At 45.9% G+C, this 25,188-nt stretch overlaps 1 protein-coding gene across 1 annotated transcript in view; it reads left to right on the top strand.

Annotated features, from left to right (window-relative positions):
• The window catches only part of LOC122554023 (spectrin beta chain, non-erythrocytic 5-like), a 234,174-nt gene that overhangs the window by 165,056 nt on the left and 43,930 nt on the right, over nt 1–25,188 (top strand). Inside the window, exons 43-47 of the mRNA XM_043698510.1 lie at nt 312–389; nt 6,842–7,014; nt 15,121–15,211; nt 19,840–19,986; nt 22,324–22,461. Of these exons, the coding sequence (XP_043554445.1) occupies nt 312–389; nt 6,842–7,014; nt 15,121–15,211; nt 19,840–19,986; nt 22,324–22,461 (627 nt within the window). The remainder of the gene's footprint in view (nt 1–311; nt 390–6,841; nt 7,015–15,120; nt 15,212–19,839; nt 19,987–22,323; nt 22,462–25,188) is intronic.

The following is a 25,188-nucleotide window of genomic DNA, read 5'->3' as shown; positions in this document are numbered from 1 at the left end:
AGTAACCCACCCAAATCCATTTCCCTCTGACTAATACACCTAACATTATGGGCAATTTAGCATGGCCAATTCACCTAACCTGCACGTCTTTGGACTGTGGGAGGAAACCGGAGCACCGAGAGGAAATCCACACAGACACAGGGAGAATGTGCAAACTCCAGTCACCAAGGCTGGAATCGAACCTGGGACCCTGGTGCAGTGAGACAGCAGTGCTAACCACTGAGCCGCCGTGCCATGCATTTGCGTCTTGCTGCACCAGACATGCTCCCATGTCCCAGCTTGTCATGTGGTGAAACCTTTGTGTGTTGCAGGTATTCTATGGTTACGTGGAGCAGAGTGAGAGCTGGCTCAGCAACAAGGAGGTGTTCCTGGCTAATGAAGATAAAGGGGTAGGTTTCTCATTGCTAAACAGCAACTTCACCAGTTTAGACAAGGGACAGGTAGTGGACACCCCGCGCATGGGAAAGGCAAGATGACTTGGTGTAGCCAAATTATTCTTTGTTTTCTTTTATAAAATTTGTGATGATTAGGATAAAAGCTGCTAAATCCTGGAAATGCATGATTCCCAATTCTGACACCCAATGGGACATCTACGTTTCCTGTAAATGTGTGGGTGGCAATCCCTCAGAATGAGGATGGCACTTGCTCATGCAGGAACCTATATGTGCAGTCTGTTAACATGTGCTGAAGGTACCACACGCTTCTGCATGGCATTGATGTTCTTCTACATTTACTACATTTTCTTTTTATTCATTCACAGAATGAGGGTGTCGCTGTCTAAGTTAACATTTATTGCCCAGGGGGCAGTCAAGAGCCAACCACATTGCTGTGGGTCTGGAGTAATGTGTAGTCCAGACCAGATAAGGATTGCAGCTTCCTTCCCTCAAGGACATAAGTGAACCAAATGGGTTTTTCCAACAATGGATTCGTGGTCATTATTAGACTCTTAATTCCAGATGTTTATCGAATTCAAATTCCACCATCTGTCATGGCCGAATTTGAAACCAGGTTGCCAGGACATTACATGGGTCTCTGGATTAACAGTCCTGCAATTATACCATTAGACTGTCATCTCCCTAGGTTTACCACCCGCCCTAAGGCCTCTTGGGAGGATTTTGAGATGAACAACTAACTTGTTTCATCGAATTATAACTTGCCTTCAACAGCCATTAGAGGTGAGGATACTGTGTGCCACACAACCTATCCACTGCAGGAATAGTGTTGGTTATGTCGATTAGTGAGTAAAACTGGGTGCCAAAGGGGCAGAAGGCCCAAGTTTATCAACATAACCAGGTCGATTATGTTAGTGAGTGGGTTCAATGATTCATTGCGGATGGTTTGCTGCTCAGGCCAATGCATGTTCACAGTTAGACTAAGCCAAACAGTTTTTCAATAATACCACTCAAAACAAGTGTTCATCTCTAAATCTTCCCAAGAGGTCTACGGCAGGTGAACTCTCTTTCAAAACCCCCAGACCACACAGGAAAGTTCAGCCGCAGATGTGACCAGTCAGAGAAAAGTCACTTGTGTAATGAGAGTGGAGCTGTTGTTTGCTCCAATCAGAGGCAAGGTGTTGTCAGAGGCAACAGAGGTGTGCTCACTGTTGATTGGTTCGTGAGTGCTCCAAACCCTGGGGCTGGGGGAGGTGGGGGGGGGAAGCAGGTTGTGATTGTTCTGGCAAAATTGCTCCATTTTGCCAGTAGCAGCAGCAGTGGGAGGAGCAACGGCGAGGACCAGGGGCCTGCTGGGAAGGTAAATTTAAAATTATATAAACTTATCTTGTGAATCGGCAGACACTGACAGGAGCTGGCACAGGACTGCTGAGTAAGTGAAGTAATAAATTTGGGTGGTTGCTTTACCTGAAACACTACTTAGGTAGTGTCTCCCACCCATCCTCCTCCTCTAACCAAAAAAGTGGTTCTGTGCGTGGGATTGGTAAGGCAACAGTTTTTTTTAATTCTTTATTTTTCTACAGTCTCTTTGGGAATCTAGAATAGTTAGCGGGGATGGTGGTTAGGGCAGTTGAATGTTCCTCCTGCAGAATGAGGGAGGTAAGGGTCACCACCAGTGTCCCTGCTGACTTCATCTGCGGGAAGTGCACCCAACTCCAGCTCCTCGAAACTGCGTTAGGGAACTGGAGCTGGATGAACTTCGGATCGTTTGGGAGGCAGAGTGGGTTATTGAGAGAAGTTACAGGGAGGTAGTCACACCTCAGGTGCAAGAAAAAGGCAAATGGGTTACAGTCAGGGGACGGAAAGGGAACAGGCAGGCAGTGCAGGGAACCCCTGTGGCCGTTCCCCACAATGGCAAGTATACCATTTTGGATACCTCTGGGGGGAGGGGGATTTACCGGGGTAAGCAATGGGGTACAGGTCTCTGGCACAGAGTCTGTCCCTGTTGCTCAGAAGGGAAGGGGGAAGAGGAGCAGAGCATTAGTTGTTGGGGACTCCATAGTTAGGGGAACAGATAGGAGGTTCTGTGAGAGACTCACGGTTGGTGTGTTGCCTCCCGGGTGCCAGGATTTGTGATGTCCTGGATCGTGTTTTTGGGATTCTTGAGGGGGAGGGGGAGCAGCCCCAAGTCATGGTCTACATAGGTACTAACAACATGGTAGGAAAAGGGATGGGGATTTAAGGCAGAAATTCAGGGAGCTAGGGTGGAAGCTTAGTGCTAGAACAAACAGAGTTGTTATCGTTGGTTTGTTACTCGTGCCACATACTAGCAAGGTGAGGAATAGAGAGAGAGAGAGGTGTTGAACACATGGCTACAGGGATGTTGCAGGAGGGAGGGTTTCCGATACCTGGATAATTGGGGCTCATTCTGGGGTAGGTGGGACCTCTGCAAACAAGATGGTCTACACCTGAATCAGAGAGGTACCAATATCCTGGGGGTGGGTTCCGGGGGGCCGGGGTGTTGGATTTGCTAATGATCTTCGGGAGCGTTTAAATGAATTGAGCAGGGGGATGGGAACCTAAATTGTAGTCCCAGTGTCTAGGAGGTTGAGAGTAGTGAGGTCAGAAATGAGGTTACAAGGTCATAAGAGTTCACCGGCAAACAGAAAGGTGGTTTGAAGTGGGTCTACTTCAATGCCAGGAGCATCCGGAATACGGTGGGTGAACTTATACCATGGGTTGGTACCTGGGATTTCGATGTTGTGGCCATTTCGGAGACATGGATGGAGCAGGGACAGGAATGGTTATTGCAGATTCCGGAATTTAGATGTTTCAGTAAGAACAGAGAAGATGGTAAAAGAGGGGGAGGGGTGGCATTGTTAGTCAAGGACAGTGTTACATTGGCAGAAAGGATGTTTAATGAGGAATTGTCTACTGAGGTAGTATGGGCTGAGGTTCCAAACAGGAAAAGAGAGGTCAACCTGTTGGGAGTTTTCTATTGGCCTCCGAATAGTTTCAGAGATGTAGAGGAAAGGATTGCAAGGATAATTCTGGATAGGAGTGAGAGTAACATGGTAGTTGTTATGGGGTCTTTAACTTTCCAAATATTGACCTGGAAATACCATAGTTCGAGTACTTTAGATGGGTCAGTTTTTGTCCAATGTGTGCAGAAGGACTTCCTAACACAGTATGTATATAGACCAACAAGAGGTAAGGCCACATTGGATTTGGTACTGGGTAATGAACCTGGCCAGGTGTTAGATTTGGAGGTAGGTGAGCACTTTGGTGATAGCGACCACAATTCGGTTATGTTTACTTTAGCGATGGAAAGGGATAGGCATATAATGCAGGGCAAGAGTTATAGCTGGGGGAAAGGCAATTATGATGCGATTAATTAGGTAAGATTTAATATGCATACTGCAGGGAAGGAAACTGCAGGGAATGGGCACAGTTGAAATGTGGAGCTTATTCAAGGAACAGCTACTGTGTCCTTGATAAGTATGTACCGGTCAGGCAGGGAGGAAGTAGTCAAGCAAGGGAGCTAAAGTTTACTAAAGAAGTTGAATCTCTTGTCAAGAGGAAGAAGAAGGCTTATGTTAGGATGAGACGTGAAGATTCTATTAGGGCACTTGAGAGTTACAGGTTAGCCAGGAAAGAGAGCTAAGAAGAACCAGGAGGGGACATGAGAAGTAGTTGGCAGATAGGATCAAGGAATACCCTAAAGCTTTCTATAGCTATATCAGGAATAAAATAATGACTAGAGTAAGATTAGGGCCAATTAAGGATAATAGTGGGAAGTTGTGCATGGAGTCCAAGGAGATAGGGAAAACGCTTTTCGTCAGTATTCACACTGAAAAAAGACAACATTGTTGAGGAGAATATTGAGATACAGGCTACTAGACTAGACGGGATTGAGGTTCATAAGGTATTATCAATTCTGGCAAACGTGAAAATGGATAAGTCCCTTGGGCCTAATGGGATTTATCATTGGATTCTCTGGGAAGCCAGGGAGGAGATTGCAGAGCCTTTGGCTTTGATCATTATGTTGTCAGTATACAGGAATAATGCCAGAAGACTGGAGGATAGCAAATGTTGTCCCCTTGTTCAAGGAGGGGAGTAGAGACAACTCTGGTAATTGTAGACCAGAAAGCCTTACTTCGGTTGTGGGTAAAGTGTTGGGAAAGTTTATAAGAGAAAGGATTTATAATCATCTAGAGATGAATAAGTTGGTTAGGGATCGTCAACACAGTTTTGTGAAGGGTATGTTATGTCTCATAAACCTTATTGAGTCCTTTGAGATGGTGACCAAGTAGGTGGATGAGGGTAAAATGGTTGATGTGGTGTATATGAACGTCAGTAAGGTGTTGATAAGGTTCTCCATGCCAGGCTATTGCACGAAATATGGAGGGTTGAGGGTGATTTAGCCGTTTGGATCAGAAATTGGCTAGCTGTAAAGAAGAGGGTGGTGGCTAATGGGAAATGTTCATCATGGAGTTCAGTTATTAGTGGTATACTGTGAGGATCTGTTTTGGGGACACTGCTGTTTGTCATTTTTATAAATGACCTAGATGAGGGCGTAGAAGGATGGATTAGTAAATTTGCAGATGGCACTAAGGTCGATGGAGTTGTGTATAGTGCTTAAGGATGTTGCAGGTTACAGAGAGACATAGATAAGCTGCAAAGCTGGGCTGAGAGGTGGCAAATGGAGTTTAATGCAAAAAAGTGTGAGGTGATTCACTTTGGAAGGAGCAACAGGAACAGAGTACTGGGCTAATGGTAAGATTCTCGGTAGTGTAGATGAACAGAGAGATCTCAGTGTCTGTGTACATAGATCCCTGAAAGTTGCCACCCAGGTTAATAGGGTTGTTAAGAAGGCATACAGTGTGTTAGCTTTTATTGGGAGAGGGATTGAGTTTCGGAGCCATGAGGTCATGTTGCAGTTGTACAAAACCCTGGTGTGGCCGCACTTGGAGTATTGCGTACAGTTCTGGTAGGAAGGATGTGGAAGCTTTGGAAAGGTTACAGAGGAGCATTACTAGGATGTTGCCTGGTCTGGAGGGAAGGTCTTGTGAGGAAAGGCTGAGGGACTTGAGGCTGTTTTCATTAGAGAAAAGAGGTGACTTTATTGAGACATACAAGATAATCAGAGGGTTAGATAGGATGGACAGTGAGAGCCTTTTTCCTGGGATGATGATGGCTAGCATGAGGGCTAAATTGCTAAAGCACGAGCTTTAAATTGAGGGGTGAAATATATAGGACAGATGTCAGAGGTAGTTTCTTTACTTAGAGAGTAGCAGGGACGTGGAACACACTGCCTGCAACAGTAGTACACTTGCCAACTTTAAGGGCATTTAAATGGTCATTGTATAGACATATTGATGAGAATGGAATAGCGTAGGTTAGATGGGCTTCAGATTGGTTCCACAGGTCGGCGCAACAGGGAGGGCTGAAGGGCCTGCACTGCGCTGTTATGTTCTATGTTCTATGGAGGAGCAATGAGCAAGAGTAGACAAGAAAACAGCTGTCTAACTGGAAGTGAGGGGGGGAGGAGGAGGAGGGGAAGAAGCTTAAATCCCAGGGGGGGGAGAGAGAGGGAAAAGAATCTGCCAGGAGAAGGTTGAGTTCTGGAGAGCGAAGGATGTGACAGGAGGCCACACATGGGTGGAGGTTGCAAAGGAGAGGGAAAGTCTATAAAGGAGAAAAGGAAAGGCTACAAGAGTTGGGGAACAGAGCAACATGGGTGGGTGAGAGAGGTAGATTACAATAGGGGGAGTGGGAGGCTGCAATAAGGAAATACTCAGCCATTCAAGATCCAGAAAAACTTGAGCTCACTGAAGTCATGAACTTATTGGAAATTAACATGGAATCTTGTGAGGATCCAAAAGTTCAGGAAGTATTGTTGGAGGGAAAAGGTGATATGGGTGCTCTCGGAATGAACACTGCCAGTTGTTAAATTGAAATCTGAGATTGAGATTTGATATGCAATAAAAAAGTTAAATGCATTGCAGATATTCCAGTTTTGTCTAAGTCGAAGTGGTATTATCATTTTGACTATTAATTCTAATTCTTTTGTGTTGTGACTTTAAGTTGAATGGATATTGATGAATTCTTCTAATTCAGTTTTTGAATTGAAATGCCCAAGATGTCAATATAAATATAGGAGGCATTGTTACTAAGTGGCCACATTATCTAATGGATGTGTTAGCAAAAGCTTAAAATAAATTACCCCTGAAAACCAAAAGGTAGCCCCCAAAAATCAAAGGGTAGCTCTCAGTAAAATTTAGAGATCTCAAAAGATAATAGTTTGTGGCTGGCTCCAGCCTGCAGAAAAAAATAAACAATTGAAATTGAGCCAGAAAGTGTCCTTAACGGAGTCCCAGATTTTGTTTCAATGTTCTGAAAACCTGTAAAACCGAATTCTGAGAGTTGGTTTTATTGCCGCATTCTAGGATTCCCTGACGAGTGTGGAGAATTTACAGCACAAGCTCGAGCAGTTTCTAAAAACAGTGGAAGCTCAGATGGAAAAGGTGAACCTGATGGAGAGGTTTGCATTACAGCTGGAGCAGAACAACCATTCTGACTGTGCGCAGGTCATCCTCAAGTGCCAAGCTGTTCTGCAAAGGTATCACATCGATACATATTCTGTTAAGAATGTTCATGAGCTTGTTACTGCAACGCTATGCTATTTATCAGACTCAAAACACTGACTCTGTCTCTGTGTCTCCACTGATACTGCCAGATCTACTGACCTTCTCCAGCACTTTTGTGTTTATATCTGTCATCCCCTTTGATACAGACTCTTTCAGGACCAAGCTCTTTACTGAGTTAACCGATCTCACTTCAGTCACAATGACTGGTCTGCTTGTCTGTGCTCCCCGGAACTTCCAAGTTGGACAAAAGACCAGGATCGTGGAAATATTAAACAGAGGGATGTCATTATAAGATCAAGGCCTGTGAAATAGTGTACTATTGTAGGATAATATTGATCATTGTGTTATGACAGAGATATCAAATGATCGAAGGGCTTATGCCTGAAACGTTGATTCTCCTGCTTCTCGGATGCTGCCTGACCTGCTGTGCTTTTCCAGCACCACACTCTTTGACTCTGATCTCCAGCATCTGCAGTCCTCACTTTCTCCTATCAAATAATTGTGTCTTATTGCATGGAGATATTAGTCTGTGGGTTACTGTATTAGGATCAGACATAGTCTAGAGTTATTTCAGGATCTTAAATAGTAGAGATTTGTTACAGGACCACATAATTATTTGGGTGTTTGTTATGAGATTCAGGGGGATATTAAATAATGGGGTAATATTACAGGATCCTGGGATAGTACATTGGAATATTAATACAGAATCATGAGAATATCAGATACTGGGGTACTTGACAGGATCATAGGAATATTAAACAGTAGGGTATTATTATAGGATTATGGCTGCATTAAACAATACAGTTTTATTATAGACCCATGGGGCTATCACATCGTTGGGTTTTATTGCAGTATCAAAATGACATTAAACAGTGGGATGTTATTACAGGTTCAGGAAGATATGAAATAGTTGAGAATTACAGGATCATAGTGATATTAAGTATTGAGCATCTGTTTATTACAGGACTTTAGTGGTATTAAATTTGGGTTATATTACAGGATCATATGGACTTTAAACATTAGGATATTATTGGAGTATCAGAGATTTGAAATAGGTCAATATGACAGAATCCTGGAGATATTAAACATTGGGTTATTATTACAGGGTCTGAGAGATAGGAAACTGATGGGGAATTTTACAGGATCGGGGAATATGAAATAGTGGATGTTATTACAGGATCAATGAGATATTAAACAGAGTGCTGTCCCAGGATCATAGCAATATTAAAATTATGAAGTACTATTACAGAGTCATTTGGTGGTTTGAAATAATGGGATATTATTGTAGCATCATAGTGATATGAAACAGCAGATGTTATTAAAGGATCGTAGATGTTTGAAATTGAGAGATTATTACAGGATTATGGTGATTTGAAATAATTGGGTATTATTTTATGCAATTACATGACACTTTGCAGAATGATAGGAATAGAAATGTACCAGTCAATCCCTTGAGCCTGTTTCGCCATTTAATTGATGCCAAGTCAGATCTTTTCCTTAATTCCATCCAACTACATTGGTTTCATGTCTCTGAACACCCTATCTGTTAGATATAGTACCAATCAATCTCATGATGAAATCCCTCTGACTCTGAGCCTGAACTTCTTTCTGGATGTCAGGGTGCAGATTTCCTCTAATCTTTGTGAGAACACGTGCTTCCTGACATCATCCCCAAACAGCTTGGCTCTAGTTTTAAGATCACGTCCCTTCCTTTGATTCTCTGACCAAAGGAAATAGATTTAAACTACACTGATTACATTGTTTAATCATCTTAAACACCGTACAGAGATCACCCTTAATCTTGTACTTTCAGTAAAACACAAACCTAATCAATGCAATCTCTCTTACTGTTTGAATATTGTAACAAACATGGAGAGAGTATGATTTTTCTTCAGAATTAGGGTTCTAGCCAGTCACTCCAGATGTGGCTTAGCTGCATCTGAAATCACTCCAGGTATGGTCAAACTGGCACTGAAATTGCTCACGGTGTAGCCTACGCTGGGACTGAAATCACTCCAGATGTAGTCCAACTGGAACCTAAGTTCCTCCAGATGTTGTCTAAACTGGAATTGAAACAAGTCCAGATGTGGTCTGATCGGAACTGAAATCGCTCCAGGTACGGTCTAAACTGGAACTGAAATCTCTCTAGATGTGGCCTAAGCTGGTACTGAAATCATTCCAGATGCAGTCTGCATTATTCAACTGCACCATAATTTCTACATCTTTGCATTTAGGCCTCTTGAGATAATGTCGTGTTTTAGTTGCCTTTCCAATTACTTTTTCCACTACCTTTTGTGATTTCTGTACGTGGGTCTCTTGACCCCTGTGTTCCTCCGCAGTTCCCAGAATTCCACCTTTAGAAAATACTCTGAACTATTTTTCCAAGACTCAGCATAGATGATCACCCACCCCCAACACTAAATTCCATTTGCCACAGTTCTGCCCACTCCTTTTCCTACTCCGATCTACAATGTTTGTTGTACCACCTAACTCAGCATATACAGCTTTCCACTACATCTTCCAATCCATTTATAAATATAGTGGAAGGTTGAGGTGCCAGAGCAGGGGATAGCCCGCCAACTGATGGGTGGCATGGTGGCTGAGTGGTTAGCACTACTGCCTCACAGCGCCAGAGACCCAGGTTCGTTTCCAACCTCGGGCGACTGACTGTGTGGAGTTGCATATTCTCCCCATGTCAGCGTGGGTTTCCTCCCATAATCCAAAGATGTGCAGGTTAGGTGAACTGGCCATGCTAAATTGCCCGTAGTGTTCAGGGGTTTGTAGGTTAGGTGCATTAGTCAGGGGTAAATGCAGAGTAATAGGGTAGGGCAATAGATCTGGGTGGCTTGATGTTCAGAGGTTCGGTGTGGACTTGTTGGGCCAAATGGCCTGTTTTCACACTGAAGGGATTCGATGATACACAGATCATTTATCCCCACTCTCTGGGCCTTCACCCATGTCAGTAGGTTGTGAAGAGTTGCTCAGAGGTACAGAAGTTAAATATTTGTTAAAAGGAGATATAAAGTTGAGGCTTTTCACCTTTCATTCATCAGGACAACGAGGGCAAGAAACAAACTTGAACAAAGGGTCAAGGATTCTGGGTAATCCAAGATGGAGGACAGGAAAGGTTTCTGGCTGTAACAGGCTGCTCCTTTTTTTGAGGTATTTTAGGTGCTGGAGGTGATTTCCTCAAATTCCAGGAGCAGCAATTACTGTTTTATATGCTGTTGCATTGTTTTGGAACTTTGGAGAAAAAAAAAGTCAAAGCAACGGCACTTTTAAAAGGAAGAGAGACAGGCAAAGGAAGCACATGGTCAGGTCAGTGCATGAGAGAGAGAGAGAGAAACCCACATTGCTAACTGACACAGCAGTGAACCTGTGCAGTTACTGCCTTTGCTGTTGAATTTATGTATTGCTGGACATCGGGGTGCGTCTAGGAAAATTAACAAACAGTGAAATTCACAAGTGATCTTGGAGGAACCTGTTGGGGAGAGGTCACAGCACAGAAACAGATAAGTGAATATTTTTAAGTATAGCCTGGCTATAAATCTACAACAGTGAGTAGAGTGGGTTCTTTCTTGTTTGATTATATGTTTTATTTGAGATATGTCTCTTGATTAACTTTAAAATACAAGCGATAAGTATTAAGTTTGCCTGGAGCAGTGTTTTGTAGAGGAATAACACAGTGCTATTTTCTGGGCCTGTAGATTGGAAGAAGCAAAAATGACCCTTAGTAGAGTTATATACTCTTCTTGTCAAATGTAGGAGTTTAGTGAGAGTTTACATATTACTGAGGATTATATCTGCAATAAATGCTGTTGTTTGCAAATCCGATCAGATTGAATGGATCAGCTGGAGCAACAGCTAGAGGCAATGAGGAATTTACAAGAGCAAGGGGATGTGATGGATGGCAGTTATAGGAAGGGAGAAAAGCTGCAGATACAGTTACATAGATGGGTTAACTCCAGGACAGGTAAGAGAGGTAGGCAGGTAGTGCAGGAGTCTTCTGTGGCTATCCCCATTTCAAACAAGTATGCTGTTTTGGAAAATGTAAGAGGTGATGGATTCTCAGGGGAATGTAGCACAAACAGCCAAGTTTCTGGTATTGAGACTGGCTCTAATGTAATGAGGGGTACATCGAGTTCCAAGCGATCAATTGTGTAAGGGGATTCTCTACTCTGAGGCACAGACAGCCGTAAAAAATCAGAATGGTGATTTGCTTCCCCAGTGCCAGGATCAAGGATGTCTCAGAGAGGGTGCAGAATGTTCTCAAGGGAGCGGGGCCAGCAGGAGGTCATTGTACACATTTGAACCAACAACATAGGAAAGGAAAAGGATGAGATTTTGAAAGGAGAAGACCAGAAAGTTAGGCAGGAATTTAAAAAGGAGGTCCTCGAAGGTAGTAATATCTGGATTACTCCCGGTGCTATGAGCTAGTGAGGGCAGGAATAGGAGAATAGAGCTAATGAATGCATGGCTGAGGAGCTGGTGTCTGGGAGAAGGATGCACATTTTTGGATCATTGGAATCTCTTCTAGGGTAGATGTGACCTGTACAAGAAGAATGGATTGCATCTAAATTGGAAGGGGACTAATATACTAGCAGGGAGGTTTACTAGAGCTGCTCGGGAGGGAAGGTGAGGGATGGGGAACGCAAGGAAAGAGATCAATCTGAGATTGGTACAGTTGAGATCAGAAGTGAGTCAAACAGTCAGGACAGGCAGGGACAAAGAAGAGAACAAGGTAGGACTAATAAATTAAACTGCATTTATTTCAATGCAAGAGGCCTAACAGGGAAGGCAAATGAACTCAGGGCATGGTTAGCAATTACAGAAACATGGCTCAGGGATAGACACGACTGGCAGCTGAATGTTCCACGATACAAATGCTATAGGAAGGGTGGAACTGAGAAATAAGAAAGAGATGATCACCTTAATGGGATTGTATTATAGACCCCCTAATAATCAGAGGGAAATTGAGAAACAAATTTGTAAGGAGATTTCAGTTATCTGTAAGAATAATTGGGTGGTTATGGTAGGGGATTTTAACTTGCCAAACCTAGACTGGGACTGCCATAGTGTTAAGGGTTTAGATGGAGAGGAATTTGTTACGTGTGTACAAGAAAATTTTCTGATTCTTTATTTGGATGTACCTAGTAGAGAAGGTACAAAAGTTTACCTACTCTTGGGAAATAAGGCAGGGAGGTGACGGAAGTGTCAGTGGGGGAGCACTTTGGGGCCAGCGACAATAATTCTATTAGTTTTAAAATAGTGATGGAAAAGGATAGACCAGATCTAACAGTTGAAGTTCTAAATGGGAGGAAGGCTAATTTTGATGGTAATAGTCAGGAACTTTTAAAAGCTAATTGGGGCAGATGTTCGCAGGTAAAGGGATGGCTGGAAAATGGGAAGCCTTCAGAAATGAGATAACGAGCATCCAGAGAAAGTATATTCCTGTCAGGGTGAAAGGAAAGGCTGGTAGGTCAAGGGAATGCTGAATGACTAGAGAAATTGAGGGTTTGATTAAGAAAAAGAAGGAAGCAATGTCAGGTATAGACAGGATAGATCAAGTGAATCCTTAGAAGAGTATAAAGGCAGTAGGAGTGCACTTAAGAGGGAAATCAGGAGGGCAAAAAGGGGTCATGAGATAGCTTTGGCGAATAGGGTTAACGAGAATCCAAAAGGTTTTTACAAATTTATTAAGGACAAAAAGGTAACTAGGGAGTGAATAGGGCCCCTCAAAGATCAGTAAGGCAGCCTTTGTGTGGAGCCGCAGGAGATGGGGGAGATACTAAACAAGTATTTTGCATCAATGTTTACTGTGGAAAAGGACATGGAAGATATAGAATGTGGGGAAAGAGATGGTGACATCTTGAATAATTATTTCCATATTACAGAGGAGGAAGTGCTGGATGTCTTGAAATGCAAAAAAGTGGATAGATCCCCAGGACCTTATTAGGTGTACTCTCCAACTCTGTGGGAAGCTAGGGAGGTGATTGCTGGGCCCCTTGCTGAGATATTTGTATCATCGATAGTTACAGGTGAGGTGCCAGAAGATTGGAGGTTGGCTAACGTGGTGCCACTGTTTAGGAAAGGTGGTAAGGACAAGCCAGGGAACTATAGTCCGTGAGCCTGACGTCAGTGGTGGGCAAGTTGATGGAGGAATCCTGAGGGACAGGACGTACGTGTATTTGGAAAGGCAAGGACTGATCTGTATGGATTTAAGTAAGGTGTTCGGCAAGGTTTCCCATGGGACACTGGTTAGCAAGGTTAGATCTCATGGAATATAGGGAGAGCTAGCCATTTGGATACAGAACTGGCTCAAAGGTAGAAGACAGAGGGTGGTGGTGGAGGGTTGTTTTTCAGACTGGAGGCCTGTGACCAGTGGAGTGCCACAAGGACTGGTGCTGGGTGCAGTACTTTTCGTCATTTATATAAATTATTTGGATGTGAGCATAAGAGGTACAGTTAGTAAGTTTGCAGATGACACCAAAATTGGAGGTGTAGTGGCCAGCGAAGAAGGTTACCTCAGATTACAACAGGATCTTGATCAGATGGGCTAATGGGCTGAGAAGTGGCAGATGGAGTTTAATTTAGATAAATGTGAAGTACTGCATTTTGGGAAAGCAAATCTTAGCAGGACTTATACACTAAATGGTAAGGTCCTAGGGAGTGTTGCTGAACAAAGAGACCTTGGAGTGCAGGTTCATAGCTCCTTGAAAGTGGAGTCGCAGGTAGATAGGATAGTGAAGGCGGCGTTTGGTATGCTTTCTTTTATTGGTCAGAGTATTGAGTACAGGGGTTGGGAGGTCATGTTGCAGCTATACAGGACATTGGTTAGGCCACTGTTGGAATACTGTGTGCAATTCTGGTCTCCTTCCTATCAGAAGGATGTTGAGAACTTGAAAGGGTTCAGAAAAGATTCACAAGGATGTTGCCAGGATTGGAGGATTTCAGCATTATGGAGAGGTTGAATAGACTGGGGCTGTTTTCCCTGGAGCAGCAGAGGCTAAGGGGTGACCTTATAGAGGGTTACAAAATTATGAGGGGCATGGATAGGGTAAATAGGCAAAGTCTTTTCCCTGGAGTGGGGGAGTCCAGAACTAGAGGGAATAGGTTTAGGGTGAGAGGGGAATGATATAAAAGAGACCTTACGGGCAACTTTTTCACGCAGAGGGTGGTACGTGTATGGAATGAGCTGCCAGAGGAAGTGGTGGAGGCTGGTACAATTACAGCATTTAAAAGGCATCTGGATGGGTGTATGAATAGGAAGGGTTTGGAGGGATATGGGCCGGGTGCTGGCAAGTGGGACTAGATTAGATTGGGATATCTGGTTGGCATGGATGAGTTGGACCGAAGGGTCTGTTTCCGTGCTGTACATCTCTATAACTCTATGATTAATATAGCATGTGAAGAAGGTGAACGGGTTGGGCTATTGTTGGTGCGGAGCTGTCATTGTTATAACTTGGACTTGCAGTGTGATGCCTTCGCATCTGCTTGAAGCTACATCTGTGAACTCACTGTTTTTTATTGTCAGAAGTTGTACATACGATGCACCTTTGGAGGTAAAAAGAAACATGGAAAATTCCGAACTCTGCTGCATTCCCATGGCAACGCTCTCACCAGGGTTAACTTGCCTGGGCTGAGAAACTAAGATTGCCATTTAATTGTCCCTGTTGTATCTCTATATTAACATTGACCCAACATGACCACCCTCTCCTCACATTCAGTAAATTAGTGATCCTTTCTTCAAGACTATTTCTTGTTCCTAATTCCAGTGAGTGCAAGATACAAAGCTTTGCCTTGCAGTTTCCATGTAGCAATGTTATCTAGCTTGTGTCCAATTCCCTATGTTCTTGTGTTTTTTTATACATTGTGCCTGATAGGAAAGAACTCCGCAGAAAGAGCTGTTCCCTCAGGAGATTAGTGAGTTCCTGTTGAGTGTGTGCAGGCAGTGTGTACAACAGCCTCCTCATTCCATTCTCACAACCTTTCCAACAACAGTTATGTGTCTGGCTGTTGACATTTTCCATGCACTCTCACCCTGCAGTATCTATCTTTTTATTGATGTTATCTCTTAGAAAACAGAAGTTGCTGGAAAACTGTGAGGAGCGCAGGAGGATCCTGGATCAGTCCAAACAGCGGCAGATGTTCCTGAGAAGTTCGTATGAGGTAAGAGGCCCCGTCACACTGCAAGTAGAGTACCAGCTCATACCAGACCCTGTCAGTAAACCAGATCATACCAGACCCTGTCAGTAAACCAGATCCTACCAGACCCTGTCAGTAAACAAGCTCGTACCAGACACTGTCGGTAAATCAGATCATACCAGACCCTGTCAGTAAACCAGCTCGTACCAGAACCTGTCAGTAAACCAGACCCTGTCGGTAAACCAGATCATACCAGACCCTGTCAGTAAACCAGATCATACCAGACCCTGTCGGTAAACCAGATCATGCCAGACCCTGTCAGTAAACCAGATCATGCCAGACCCTGTCAGTAAACCAGCTCGTACCAGACCCTGTCAGTAAACCAGCTCGTACCAGAACCTGTCAGTAAACCAGACCCTGTCAGTAAACCAGGTCGTACCAGACCCTGTCAGTAAACCAGATCATACCAGACCCTGTCGGTAAACCAGATCATGCCAGACCCTGTCAGTAAACCAGATCATGCCAGACCCTGTCAGTAAACCAGCTCGTACCAGACCCTGTCAGTAAACCAGGTCATACCAGACCCTGTCAGTAAACCAAATTATACCAGGCCCTGTCAGTAAAACAGATCGTACCAGACCCTGTCGGTAAACCAAATCGTACCAGGACCTGTCAATAAACCAGCTCGTACCAGACCCTGTCGGTAAACCAGCTCGTACCAGACCCTGTCGGTAAACCAAATCGTACCAGGCCCTGTCAGTAAACCAGATCATACCAGACCCTGTCGGTAAACCAGATCATACCAGACCCTGCCAGTAAACCAGATCGTACCAGATCCAGTCGGTAAACCAGCTCGTACCAGACCCTGTCAGTAAACCAGCTCGTACCAGACCGTGTCAGTAAACCAGCTCGTACCAGACCGTGTCAGTAAACCAGGTTGTACCAGACCCTGTCGGTAAACCAGCTCAAGGCAGACCCTATCGGTAAACCAAATCGTACCAGGCCCTGTCAGTAAACCAGTTCATACCAGACCCTGTCAGTAATCCAGATCGTACCAGACCCTGTCAGTAAACCAGCATGTACCAAACCCTGTCAGTAAACCAGGTTGTACCAGACCGTGTCAGTAAACCAGCTCGAACGAGACCCTGTCGGTAAACCAAATCGTACCAGGCCCTGTCAGTAATCCAGATCGTGCCAGACCCTGTCAATAACCAGATCGTACCCGCCCCTGTCGGTAAACCAGATCATACCAGTCAATGTCAGTAAACCAGATCGTACCAGACCCTGTCGGTAAACCGGATCAGACCAGACCCTGTCAGTAAACCAGTTCGTACAAGACCCTGTCAGTAAACCAGATCACACCACACCCTGTCAGGAAACCAGCTCGTACCAGGCCCTGTCAGTAAACCAGCTCGTACCAGACCCCGTCGGTAAACCAGATCGTGCTAGACCCTGTCAGTAAACCAGATCATACCAGACCCTGTCAGTAAACCAGCTCATACCAGACCCTGTCAGTAAACCAAATTGTACCAGGCCCTGTCTGTAAACCCGATCATACCAGGCCCTGTCGGTAAACCAAATCGTACCAGGCCCAGTCGGTAAACCAGATCGTACCAGACCCTGTCAGTAAACCAGATCATACCAGACCCTGTCAGTAAACCAGCTCGTACCAGACCCTGTCAGTAAACCAGATCATACCAGCCCCTGTCGGTAAACCAGCTCATACCAGCCCCTGTCGGTAAACCAGCTCATACCAGCCCCTGTCGGTAAACCAGATCGTACCAGACCCTGTCAGTAAACCAGATCATACCAGACCCTGTCGGTAAACCAGCTCGTACCAGACCCTGTCAGTAAACCAGGTCGTACCAGACCCTGTCAGTAAACCAAATCGTACCAGACCCTGTCAGTAAACCAGATCATACCAGACCCTCTCGGTAAACCAGCTCGTACCAGACCCTGTCAGTAAACCAGGTCGTACCAGACCCTGTCAGTAAACCAGCTCGTACCAGACCCCGTCGGTAAACCAGATCGTGCTAGACCCTGTCAGTAAACCAGATCATACCAGACCCTGTCAGTAAACCAGCTCATACCAGCCCCTGTCAGTAAACCAGCTCATACCAGACCCTGTCAGTAAATCAAATTGTACCAGGCCCTGTCTGTAAACCCGATCATACCAGGCCCTGTCGGTAAACCAAACCGTACCAGACCCTGTCAGTAAACCAGATCATACCAGACCCTGTCGGTAAACCAGATCATACCAGACCCTGTCAGTAAACCAGCTCGTACCAGACCCTGTCAGTAAACCAAATTGTACCAGGACCTGTCTGTAAACCCGATCATACCAGGCCCTGTCGGTAAACCAAATCGTACCAGGCCCTGTCGGTAAACCAGCTCGTACCAGACCCTGTCGGTAAACCAGAACATACCAGACCCTGTCGGTAAACCAGAACATACCAGACCCTGTCAGTAAACCAGATCATACCAGACCCTGTCGGTAAACCAGCTCGTACCAGACCCTGTCAGTAAACCAGATCATACCAGATCCTGTCAGTAAACCAGCTCGTACCAGACCCTGTCAGTAAACCCGGTCGAACCAGACCCTGTCAGTAAACCAGGTCGTACCAGACCCTGTAAGTAAACCCGGTCGTACCAGACCCTGTCAGTAAACCAGGTCGTACCAGACCCTGTCAGTAAACCAGCTCGTACCAGACCCTGTCGGTAAACCAGATCGTACCAGACCCTGTCGGTAAACCAGATCGTACCAGGTCCTGTCAGTAAACCAGGTTGTACCAGACCCTGTCAGTAAACCAGGTTGTACCAGACCCTGTCAGTAAACCAGCTTGTACCAGACCCTATCGGTAAACCAAATCGTACCAGACCCTGTCAGTAAACCAGATCATACCAGACTCTGTCAGTAAACCAGGTCGTACCAGGCCCTGTCAGTAAACCAGATCGTACTAGACCCTGTCAGTAAACCAGGTCGTACCAGGCCCTGTCAGTAAACCAGGTCGTACCAGGCCCTGTCAGTAAACCAGCTCGTACCAAACCCTGTCAGTAAACCAGATCATACCAGACCCTGTCAGTAAACCAGCTCGTACCAAACCCTGTCAGTAAACCAGCTCGTACCAGACTCTGTCAGTAAACCAGATCGTACCAGACTCTGTCAGTAAACCAGCTCGTACCAGACACTGTCAATAAACCGGATCGTGCCAGACCCTGTCAGTAAACCAGACCCTGTCAGTAAACCGGATCGTGCCAGACCCTGTCAGTAAACCAGATCATACCAGACTCTGTCGGTAAACCGGATCATGCCAGACCCTGTCAGTAAACCAGATCAAACCAGACCCTGTAAGTAAACCAGCTCATACCAGACCCTGTCAATAAACCGGATCGTACCAGACCTTGTCAGTAAACCGGATCATACCAGACCCTGTTAATAAACCAAATTATTTTACTTACAAATTTTATATTACATTGTTTATTCAAAGAGAGATTGTTGAAACGATTGTTTCGTTCAAATGACCAACAATTGATTGCCCATCCACCTGTTTTGGTTTTTGAAATCCTTTGATGGAAAGGGAAAATTTTTGGATTCACATTCTCCTCTGTAAGCTACAATGTGGATGCCTTAGGCCAGTCAGTACCTGCCTGCTAGCTTCTAAAATCACTCTTTTTCCAAAAAGTGGGCAGAATCATTTTGAGTGAGAGGAGTAGATGATTATATTTTAACCAGAGGGCATGGTAACCTTGAACTGTAACAGTGGACTCCTGAACTGTGATTCCCTTGTAAATTAACAGCAACCTTACACTGTGTTTATAATAGTCAAGAGCTGCTGCCTCAGCGGGGGGCAAGAGAGTGTGCTAGAGGTCTATCTCTACAAGCCTATAGCAATTCACATAAGTCGCTATTTTCTCTTTGTCCTTTCATAGGATGTGGGTATCGCTGGCGCGGCCAGCATTTGGTGCCCATTCCTAATTGCCCTTGAACTCACTGACTCTTCGACCCGTTTCAGAGAGGGCAGTTCAGAGTCAACCGCAATGCAGTGGGCCTGGAATCACATGTAGGTCAGACCCGGTATGGACAGCAGATTTCCTTCCATAAAGGACATTATTGAACCAGATGGGTCTTTTTGAGAATTGATGATGATTTCACTATCCCCATCGCTGATGCCTAATTGTCAGTTATGAGATTTACTCATTGTGTTTGAATGTGGGAAGAACACATAGTAGGATTTGAACCTGTGGCCCTAGAACATCACTCGACCAGAGAAATTATCACGTTGTAATGCCTACTGCGGTGTAGGAGATGTGCTGCCTATTTTGCAGAAATGGCCCTGACAACAAATACCTGATCATGAACAGATATTGTGAAATGAATTAACATTGCCAATAACAGAGAGGAGGAATTCCCTGCTGTTCCTCAAAACAGTACTTCCTGACTGACTGACAGATTTCACATCTCTGCTAAACGATAGTCAATATTGTAGTCAATCCGCACAGTTCAGAGACTCAGTGAAATGGGGTGAAAGGGAGACACGTCCCGGAAGGCTAGGGATGTTTCTGTGTTCTGCTGGTGCTCTGACTGTTATGGTTTTTCTCTTTCCCCCCCTCTCCCTCCCCCTCAACCCCTCCCCCCCATGCTGTTTCTTCAGGCTATTTCCTGGCTGAATGAGAAGATCAGCATCACCGTGGACGAGAGCTGGACAGATCCCAGCAACCTGCAGGGCAAGCTGCAGAAACATCAGACCTTCGAGGCCGAGGTCATAGCCAACCAGAATAGGATCCTCAGCATCGCCACGGTGAATGTCGCCACATAGAATTTGACTAGCGCCGCTACAGGGGCTTATCGCGCTCCTTGGCTGTGACAAGATACGTTGGTGCAGCAGGGAAACTGGCAGCTTGGCTCGACTCGCTGGGGGGGACAGCCCATGACTGCCAGTGCAGTTTTGCCTGTATGTCGAGCCATGTCAATGTCTGACATGCAGGCCCAGTCTAATTGGACGTTTTTATATAAACGTTTGCACCCATGGTCAAATATCTGATTCAGCATTTGGTCCTTTTTCACATGCTCCTCTCACTGTCTGGACCCGGTTTGTTTGATTATTGTGTGTCATTTTTTCTGCTGTGGGTGTTCAGCAGTGGGCTTGATTTTAAGGGTGGGGCATTGAAGTCCCATCAGCAGAGAGGGGGGGGGGCGCTGGATCAGGACCCTGGACTGCCATCATGCCATAGGCGGCTTGGTCCCAAGAGGCCAGGCAACCCTGGCAGCACCACTGGTGCCCACCGTCGGTGCTGTTTCATCACCAGGGAGTGGCTACCCGAAAAGCTGAGGTGCCCTCGTGGAGAGGGGAGGTGAGGGAGAACTGGGGCCAGAATGGACCAAAGAGAGCGTCCGTTGAGGTGGGGCCCCTCTCAGAGCCTGCTGAGAGGTTATCTGGCTCTCACCTGATATTAGAACTCAGGCCAGTCTATCATTCTGTTTTAACTGCACAAGTTAAAATACACAGACTTTGTAACCCACCAGCTGTGAGATTGAAATGCATTGTCCCCTAAATGCAACTCTCCCTGATTCCAGATTGGATCTGTTCACCTCCAACCAGCTCTGCCTCAAATTTGTCCGAGCAGGAATTGCAATTCAACTTCCTGAGCCTTTAACCACAGTTCAGTTTGATTATAGCTGCCCTCCACCGGATCCCATTTCCCCGTCTTTATTCTGTATCCAGTGATGAACACAAATCTTTCACTTTGCAGTTAATGTCCCAACATTCACAATCTTGGAGGAGCAGACTTCCAAATTTCCATTACCACTGTGAAATCTCTCCTGATTTCACTTGCAGTTATAGAGATTATACAGCACAGAATGAGACCCACAGCCCATCATGTCCAGTTATCAAGCATCCATCTAGTCTAAGCTGAAAATGTGTTCCTGGAAAAGCGCAGCAGGTCAGGCAGCATCCAAGGAGCAGGAGAATCGACATTTTGGGCATGAGCTCTTCTTCAGGAATCATGCTCAGGAATCATCTTCAGGCTCATGCCTGAAACATCGATTCTCCTGTTCCTTGGATGCTGCCTGATCTGCTGCGCTTTTCCAGCAACACATTTTCAGCTCTCATCTCCAGCATCTGCAGTCCTCACTTTCTCCATCTAGTCTAATCCCATTTTCCAGCACTTGTACACTGAGGTGTTTCAAGTGCACATCAAAATAGTTCTCAAAGGTGAAACTATTTTCCTGAAATCCTCTCTAAACTTCCTGCTCTGTACCTTCAAACCAGATACCCTGGTTATTGAACTTTCTACGAAGGGGAAAGCATTATTTCTGTTGAGCATATCTATGCCCCTTGTAACCTTGTTCACCTCAATGTGCCTTCTCTGCTCAATGGAGAACCGCCCCAGCCTATCTGATCTCTCTTCATCGCTGAAATACTCCAGCACCGGCAACCTCTGGGTGAATAAAAACCGATAGAACTGCAGATGCTGGAAATCAGAAACAAAAACAGAAATAGCTGGAAAGGCTCAGCATGTCTGGCAGCACCTGTGGAGAGAAATCAGAGTTAACCTTTGGGGCATTGAATCTGAAACCTTAACTCTGCTTTGTCTCCACAGATACCGCCAGACCTGCTGAGCCTTTCTAGCAATTTCCGTTTCCAGCAACTTCTATTTTTGTAACATCTGAGTGAATCTCCTGTGCACCCTCTCCTACAGTGTGGTGCACAGAACTGCGCACACTACACCTCCTCTGGCTGAACTGACATTTTAAACAGTTCCATCCTAACATCAATAGGGCCCTCATGGCTCAGCACTAGTGTCCCTATCTCTGGACTCAGAAGCCCGGGTTCAAGTCCCTCCTGCTTCAGAGGTATGTAATAACATCCCTGAACAGGTTGGTTGAAAAATATCTAGCACTTAAGTTTCAGATGTATGTTCTAGATTAAGCCAACAGAGAGACTGAGTTTCCTTAATCATTTTAAACACCTCAATGGATTCACGTGAAGCTGCACAAATCTAGGAGATGCAGTCTGGTCCCCACTGCCACGTGGTTGCTGCCCGTGTTCTGTAATAATATTACAATTCCCCATTCTGTTGTGTGGTCCACTGCTCGAAATATTGATTGTGACTTGATTGTCACCCTACTGTAGGAAGGTGGGCATATGATTGACGCTGGGCACTATGCTGCAAAGGAGATTGAACCCCGGATAAAGCAAATTCAGGAATTGTGGAATGAACTGCTGGAGAACTGCCGGAATAAGAGATCCAAGCTGGTCGATGCACACAAGGTACTGAAACGTCATCGCTCTCACTGTGAGTGTTCACATTGTGATTATTATATCAGCTCCCCACTGACCTCACAGTAGTGAAGGAAGTAGGTACTGCAGATGCTGGAGATCAGAGTCAACAGAGTGGTGCTGGAAAAACACAGCAGGTCAGACAGCATCTGAGGAGCAGGAGACTCGATGTTTCGAGCATAAGCCCTTCATCAGGAATGAGGCTTGTGGACTGGGGGGAAGGTAGCGGGAGTTTGATAGGTAGATGGAGGTGGGTGGGGGTGCAGAAAGATGATCAATCGGAGAGGTGGGTGGAGCAGATAGGTGGGAAGGAAGATGGACAGGTCAAGAGCGCGGTGTGGAGTTGGAGACTTGGAACTGGGATAATGTGGGGGAAGGGGAAATGAGGAAACTAGTGAAATCCACATTGATCCCATGTAGTTGCAGTGTCCCAAAAGATGAGGCGTTCTTCCTCCAGGCATTGGGCAGTCAGGGTTTGGTGATGGAGGAGGCCCAGGACCTGCGTGTTCTTGATGGAGTGGGAGGGGGAGTTAAAGTGTTCTGCCACAGGGCGGTGGAGTTGGTGGATGCAAACTGTTCTCTGAAACAGTTGGCCTCCTGTCTCCCCGATGTAGAGGAGACCACATCAGGTACAATAGATACAGTAGATGACTTGTGTGGAAGTACAGGTAAATCTGTGTTGGATGTGGAAGGCTCCTTGGGGCCTTGGATGGAGGTGAGGGGGAGGTGTGGGCTCAGGTTTTGCACTTCTTGCGGTGGCAGGGGAAGGTGCCGGGAGTGGGGTATGGGTGGCTTGGGATGTAGATCTGATGAGGGAGTCACGGAGGGAATGGTCTCTCTGAAACACAAATAGGTGTGGGAAGGGAAATATATACCTAGTGGTGGGGTCTGTTTATAGGTGGCTCTAACCCCAGCATCACCATCAAACCAGCAAAGGGCACAGTGATCATTTGGCCCACCAACCTCTATACCACTGAAGCCAGGCACCAACTCGCAGACATCTCCTCCTTAGCTAAACAAGTCCTCACCCTCAACATATTTTCTTTCCAATCCTCCCACTTCCTCCAAACCAAGGGATAGCCATGGGCACTCGCATGGGCCCCAGCTATGCGTGCCTCTTTGTTGGGTACGTGGAACAGTCCACCTTCCGCAGCTACATTGATACCATTCCTCAACTTTTCCTTTGCTACATCGATGAACTGTATCAGTGCTACCTGATTCTACCACCAGGAGGTCGAACAGTTCATCAAATTCACCAACACCTTCCACCCCGACCTCAAATTCACCTGGACCATATTGGACACCACCCTCCCCTTCCTGGACCTCTCCATCTCCATTTCCAGCGACCGACTAACCACATACGTCTACTACAAACCCACTGACTCCCACAGCTACCTGGACTACACCTCCTCCCACCCTGCCTCTTGTAAAAATGCCATCCCTTATTCCCAATCCTCCGCTGCACCTGCTACCAAGAGGACCAATTCCATCATAGAACATCCCAGATAGCCTCCCTCTTCAAAGATTGCAATTTCCCCTCCCATGTGGTCGACAATGCCCTCCAACACATTTACCTGTACCTCCACCAATGTCGTGTACTGTATCCGTTGCACCCGATGTGGTCTTCTCTACATCGGGGAGACAGGATGCCAACTTGCAAATCATTTCAGAGAACATCTCTGGGACACCTGCACCAACCAGCCCCACTCCCCCGTGGCCAAACAGTTTACCTCCCCTTCCCACTGCTCCAAGAACATGCAGGTCCTGGGCCTCCTCCACACCAAACCCCAATGCTTGGAGGAAGAACAGCTCATCTTCCAACTTGGGACCCTGCAACCGCACGGGATCAATGTGGATTTCACCAGTTTCCTCATTTCCACACCCCCTCCCCACCCCACATTATCCCAGTCCCAAGCCTCCAACTCTGCACCGCCCTCCTGACCTGTGCATCTTCCTTCCCACCTATCCGCTCCACACTCCTCTCCGACCTATCACCTTTTCTCTCCCACCTTCATCTACCAATCACATTCTCAACTACCTTCCCCCCAGCCCCACTTCCCTCCCATTTATCTCTCAGCCCTCCTAGCCCCGCAAGCCTCATTCCTGATGACGGGCTTATGCCCAAAATGTCAAATCTCTTGCTCCTCAGATGCTGCCTGACCTGCTGTGTTTTTCCAGCACTACACTCTTGACTCTGACCTCACAGCAATGTCCAAGATGCTGCCACCTGTACTGTGGCCCAGAAATACCACTTCTGACATATGTCGATAAAGGGTATTGGCAGAATACTGGACCGAGGGGGCATCAGGTCAGAGCTCAGTCCCATGCTGGTGTATTTGTCGGGAGCAGTCACTGTAGTGGAAGCCCTGTCCCATTACCCTCCACGTAATTCCCTGCTCAGTATGTACTTCCGAAAGCCCACTGACTGGCATGTGCTTTGTAAAAATGGGATCCCAGCTAGTGAAAGGCCAGCTTTTTGAAAAGGTATAAATGTTATGTATCGTGCATGATGTTTCTGAAAATCAGATTTCAGACCACCTGCCTCATAAACAGCACAGCCACTGGTTTCAGGGCAAGGTGAGGGGAGGGTCAGGTAAGGGAAGGTGAGATGAGGTGACAGTGAGATGAGGATGAGGTAAGGTAGGGTGAGGGTGAGGTGGGGAAAGGTGAAGATGAAGGAGGGTATGCATGAGGGAGGGTGGGTTGGGGGAGGTGAGG

This window comes from Chiloscyllium plagiosum, chromosome 10 (assembly GCF_004010195.1).
Source record: "Chiloscyllium plagiosum isolate BGI_BamShark_2017 chromosome 10, ASM401019v2, whole genome shotgun sequence".
Taxonomy (NCBI): Eukaryota; Metazoa; Chordata; class Chondrichthyes; order Orectolobiformes; family Hemiscylliidae; genus Chiloscyllium; species Chiloscyllium plagiosum.
This window is presented reverse-complemented; position numbering and strand designations above follow the sequence as displayed.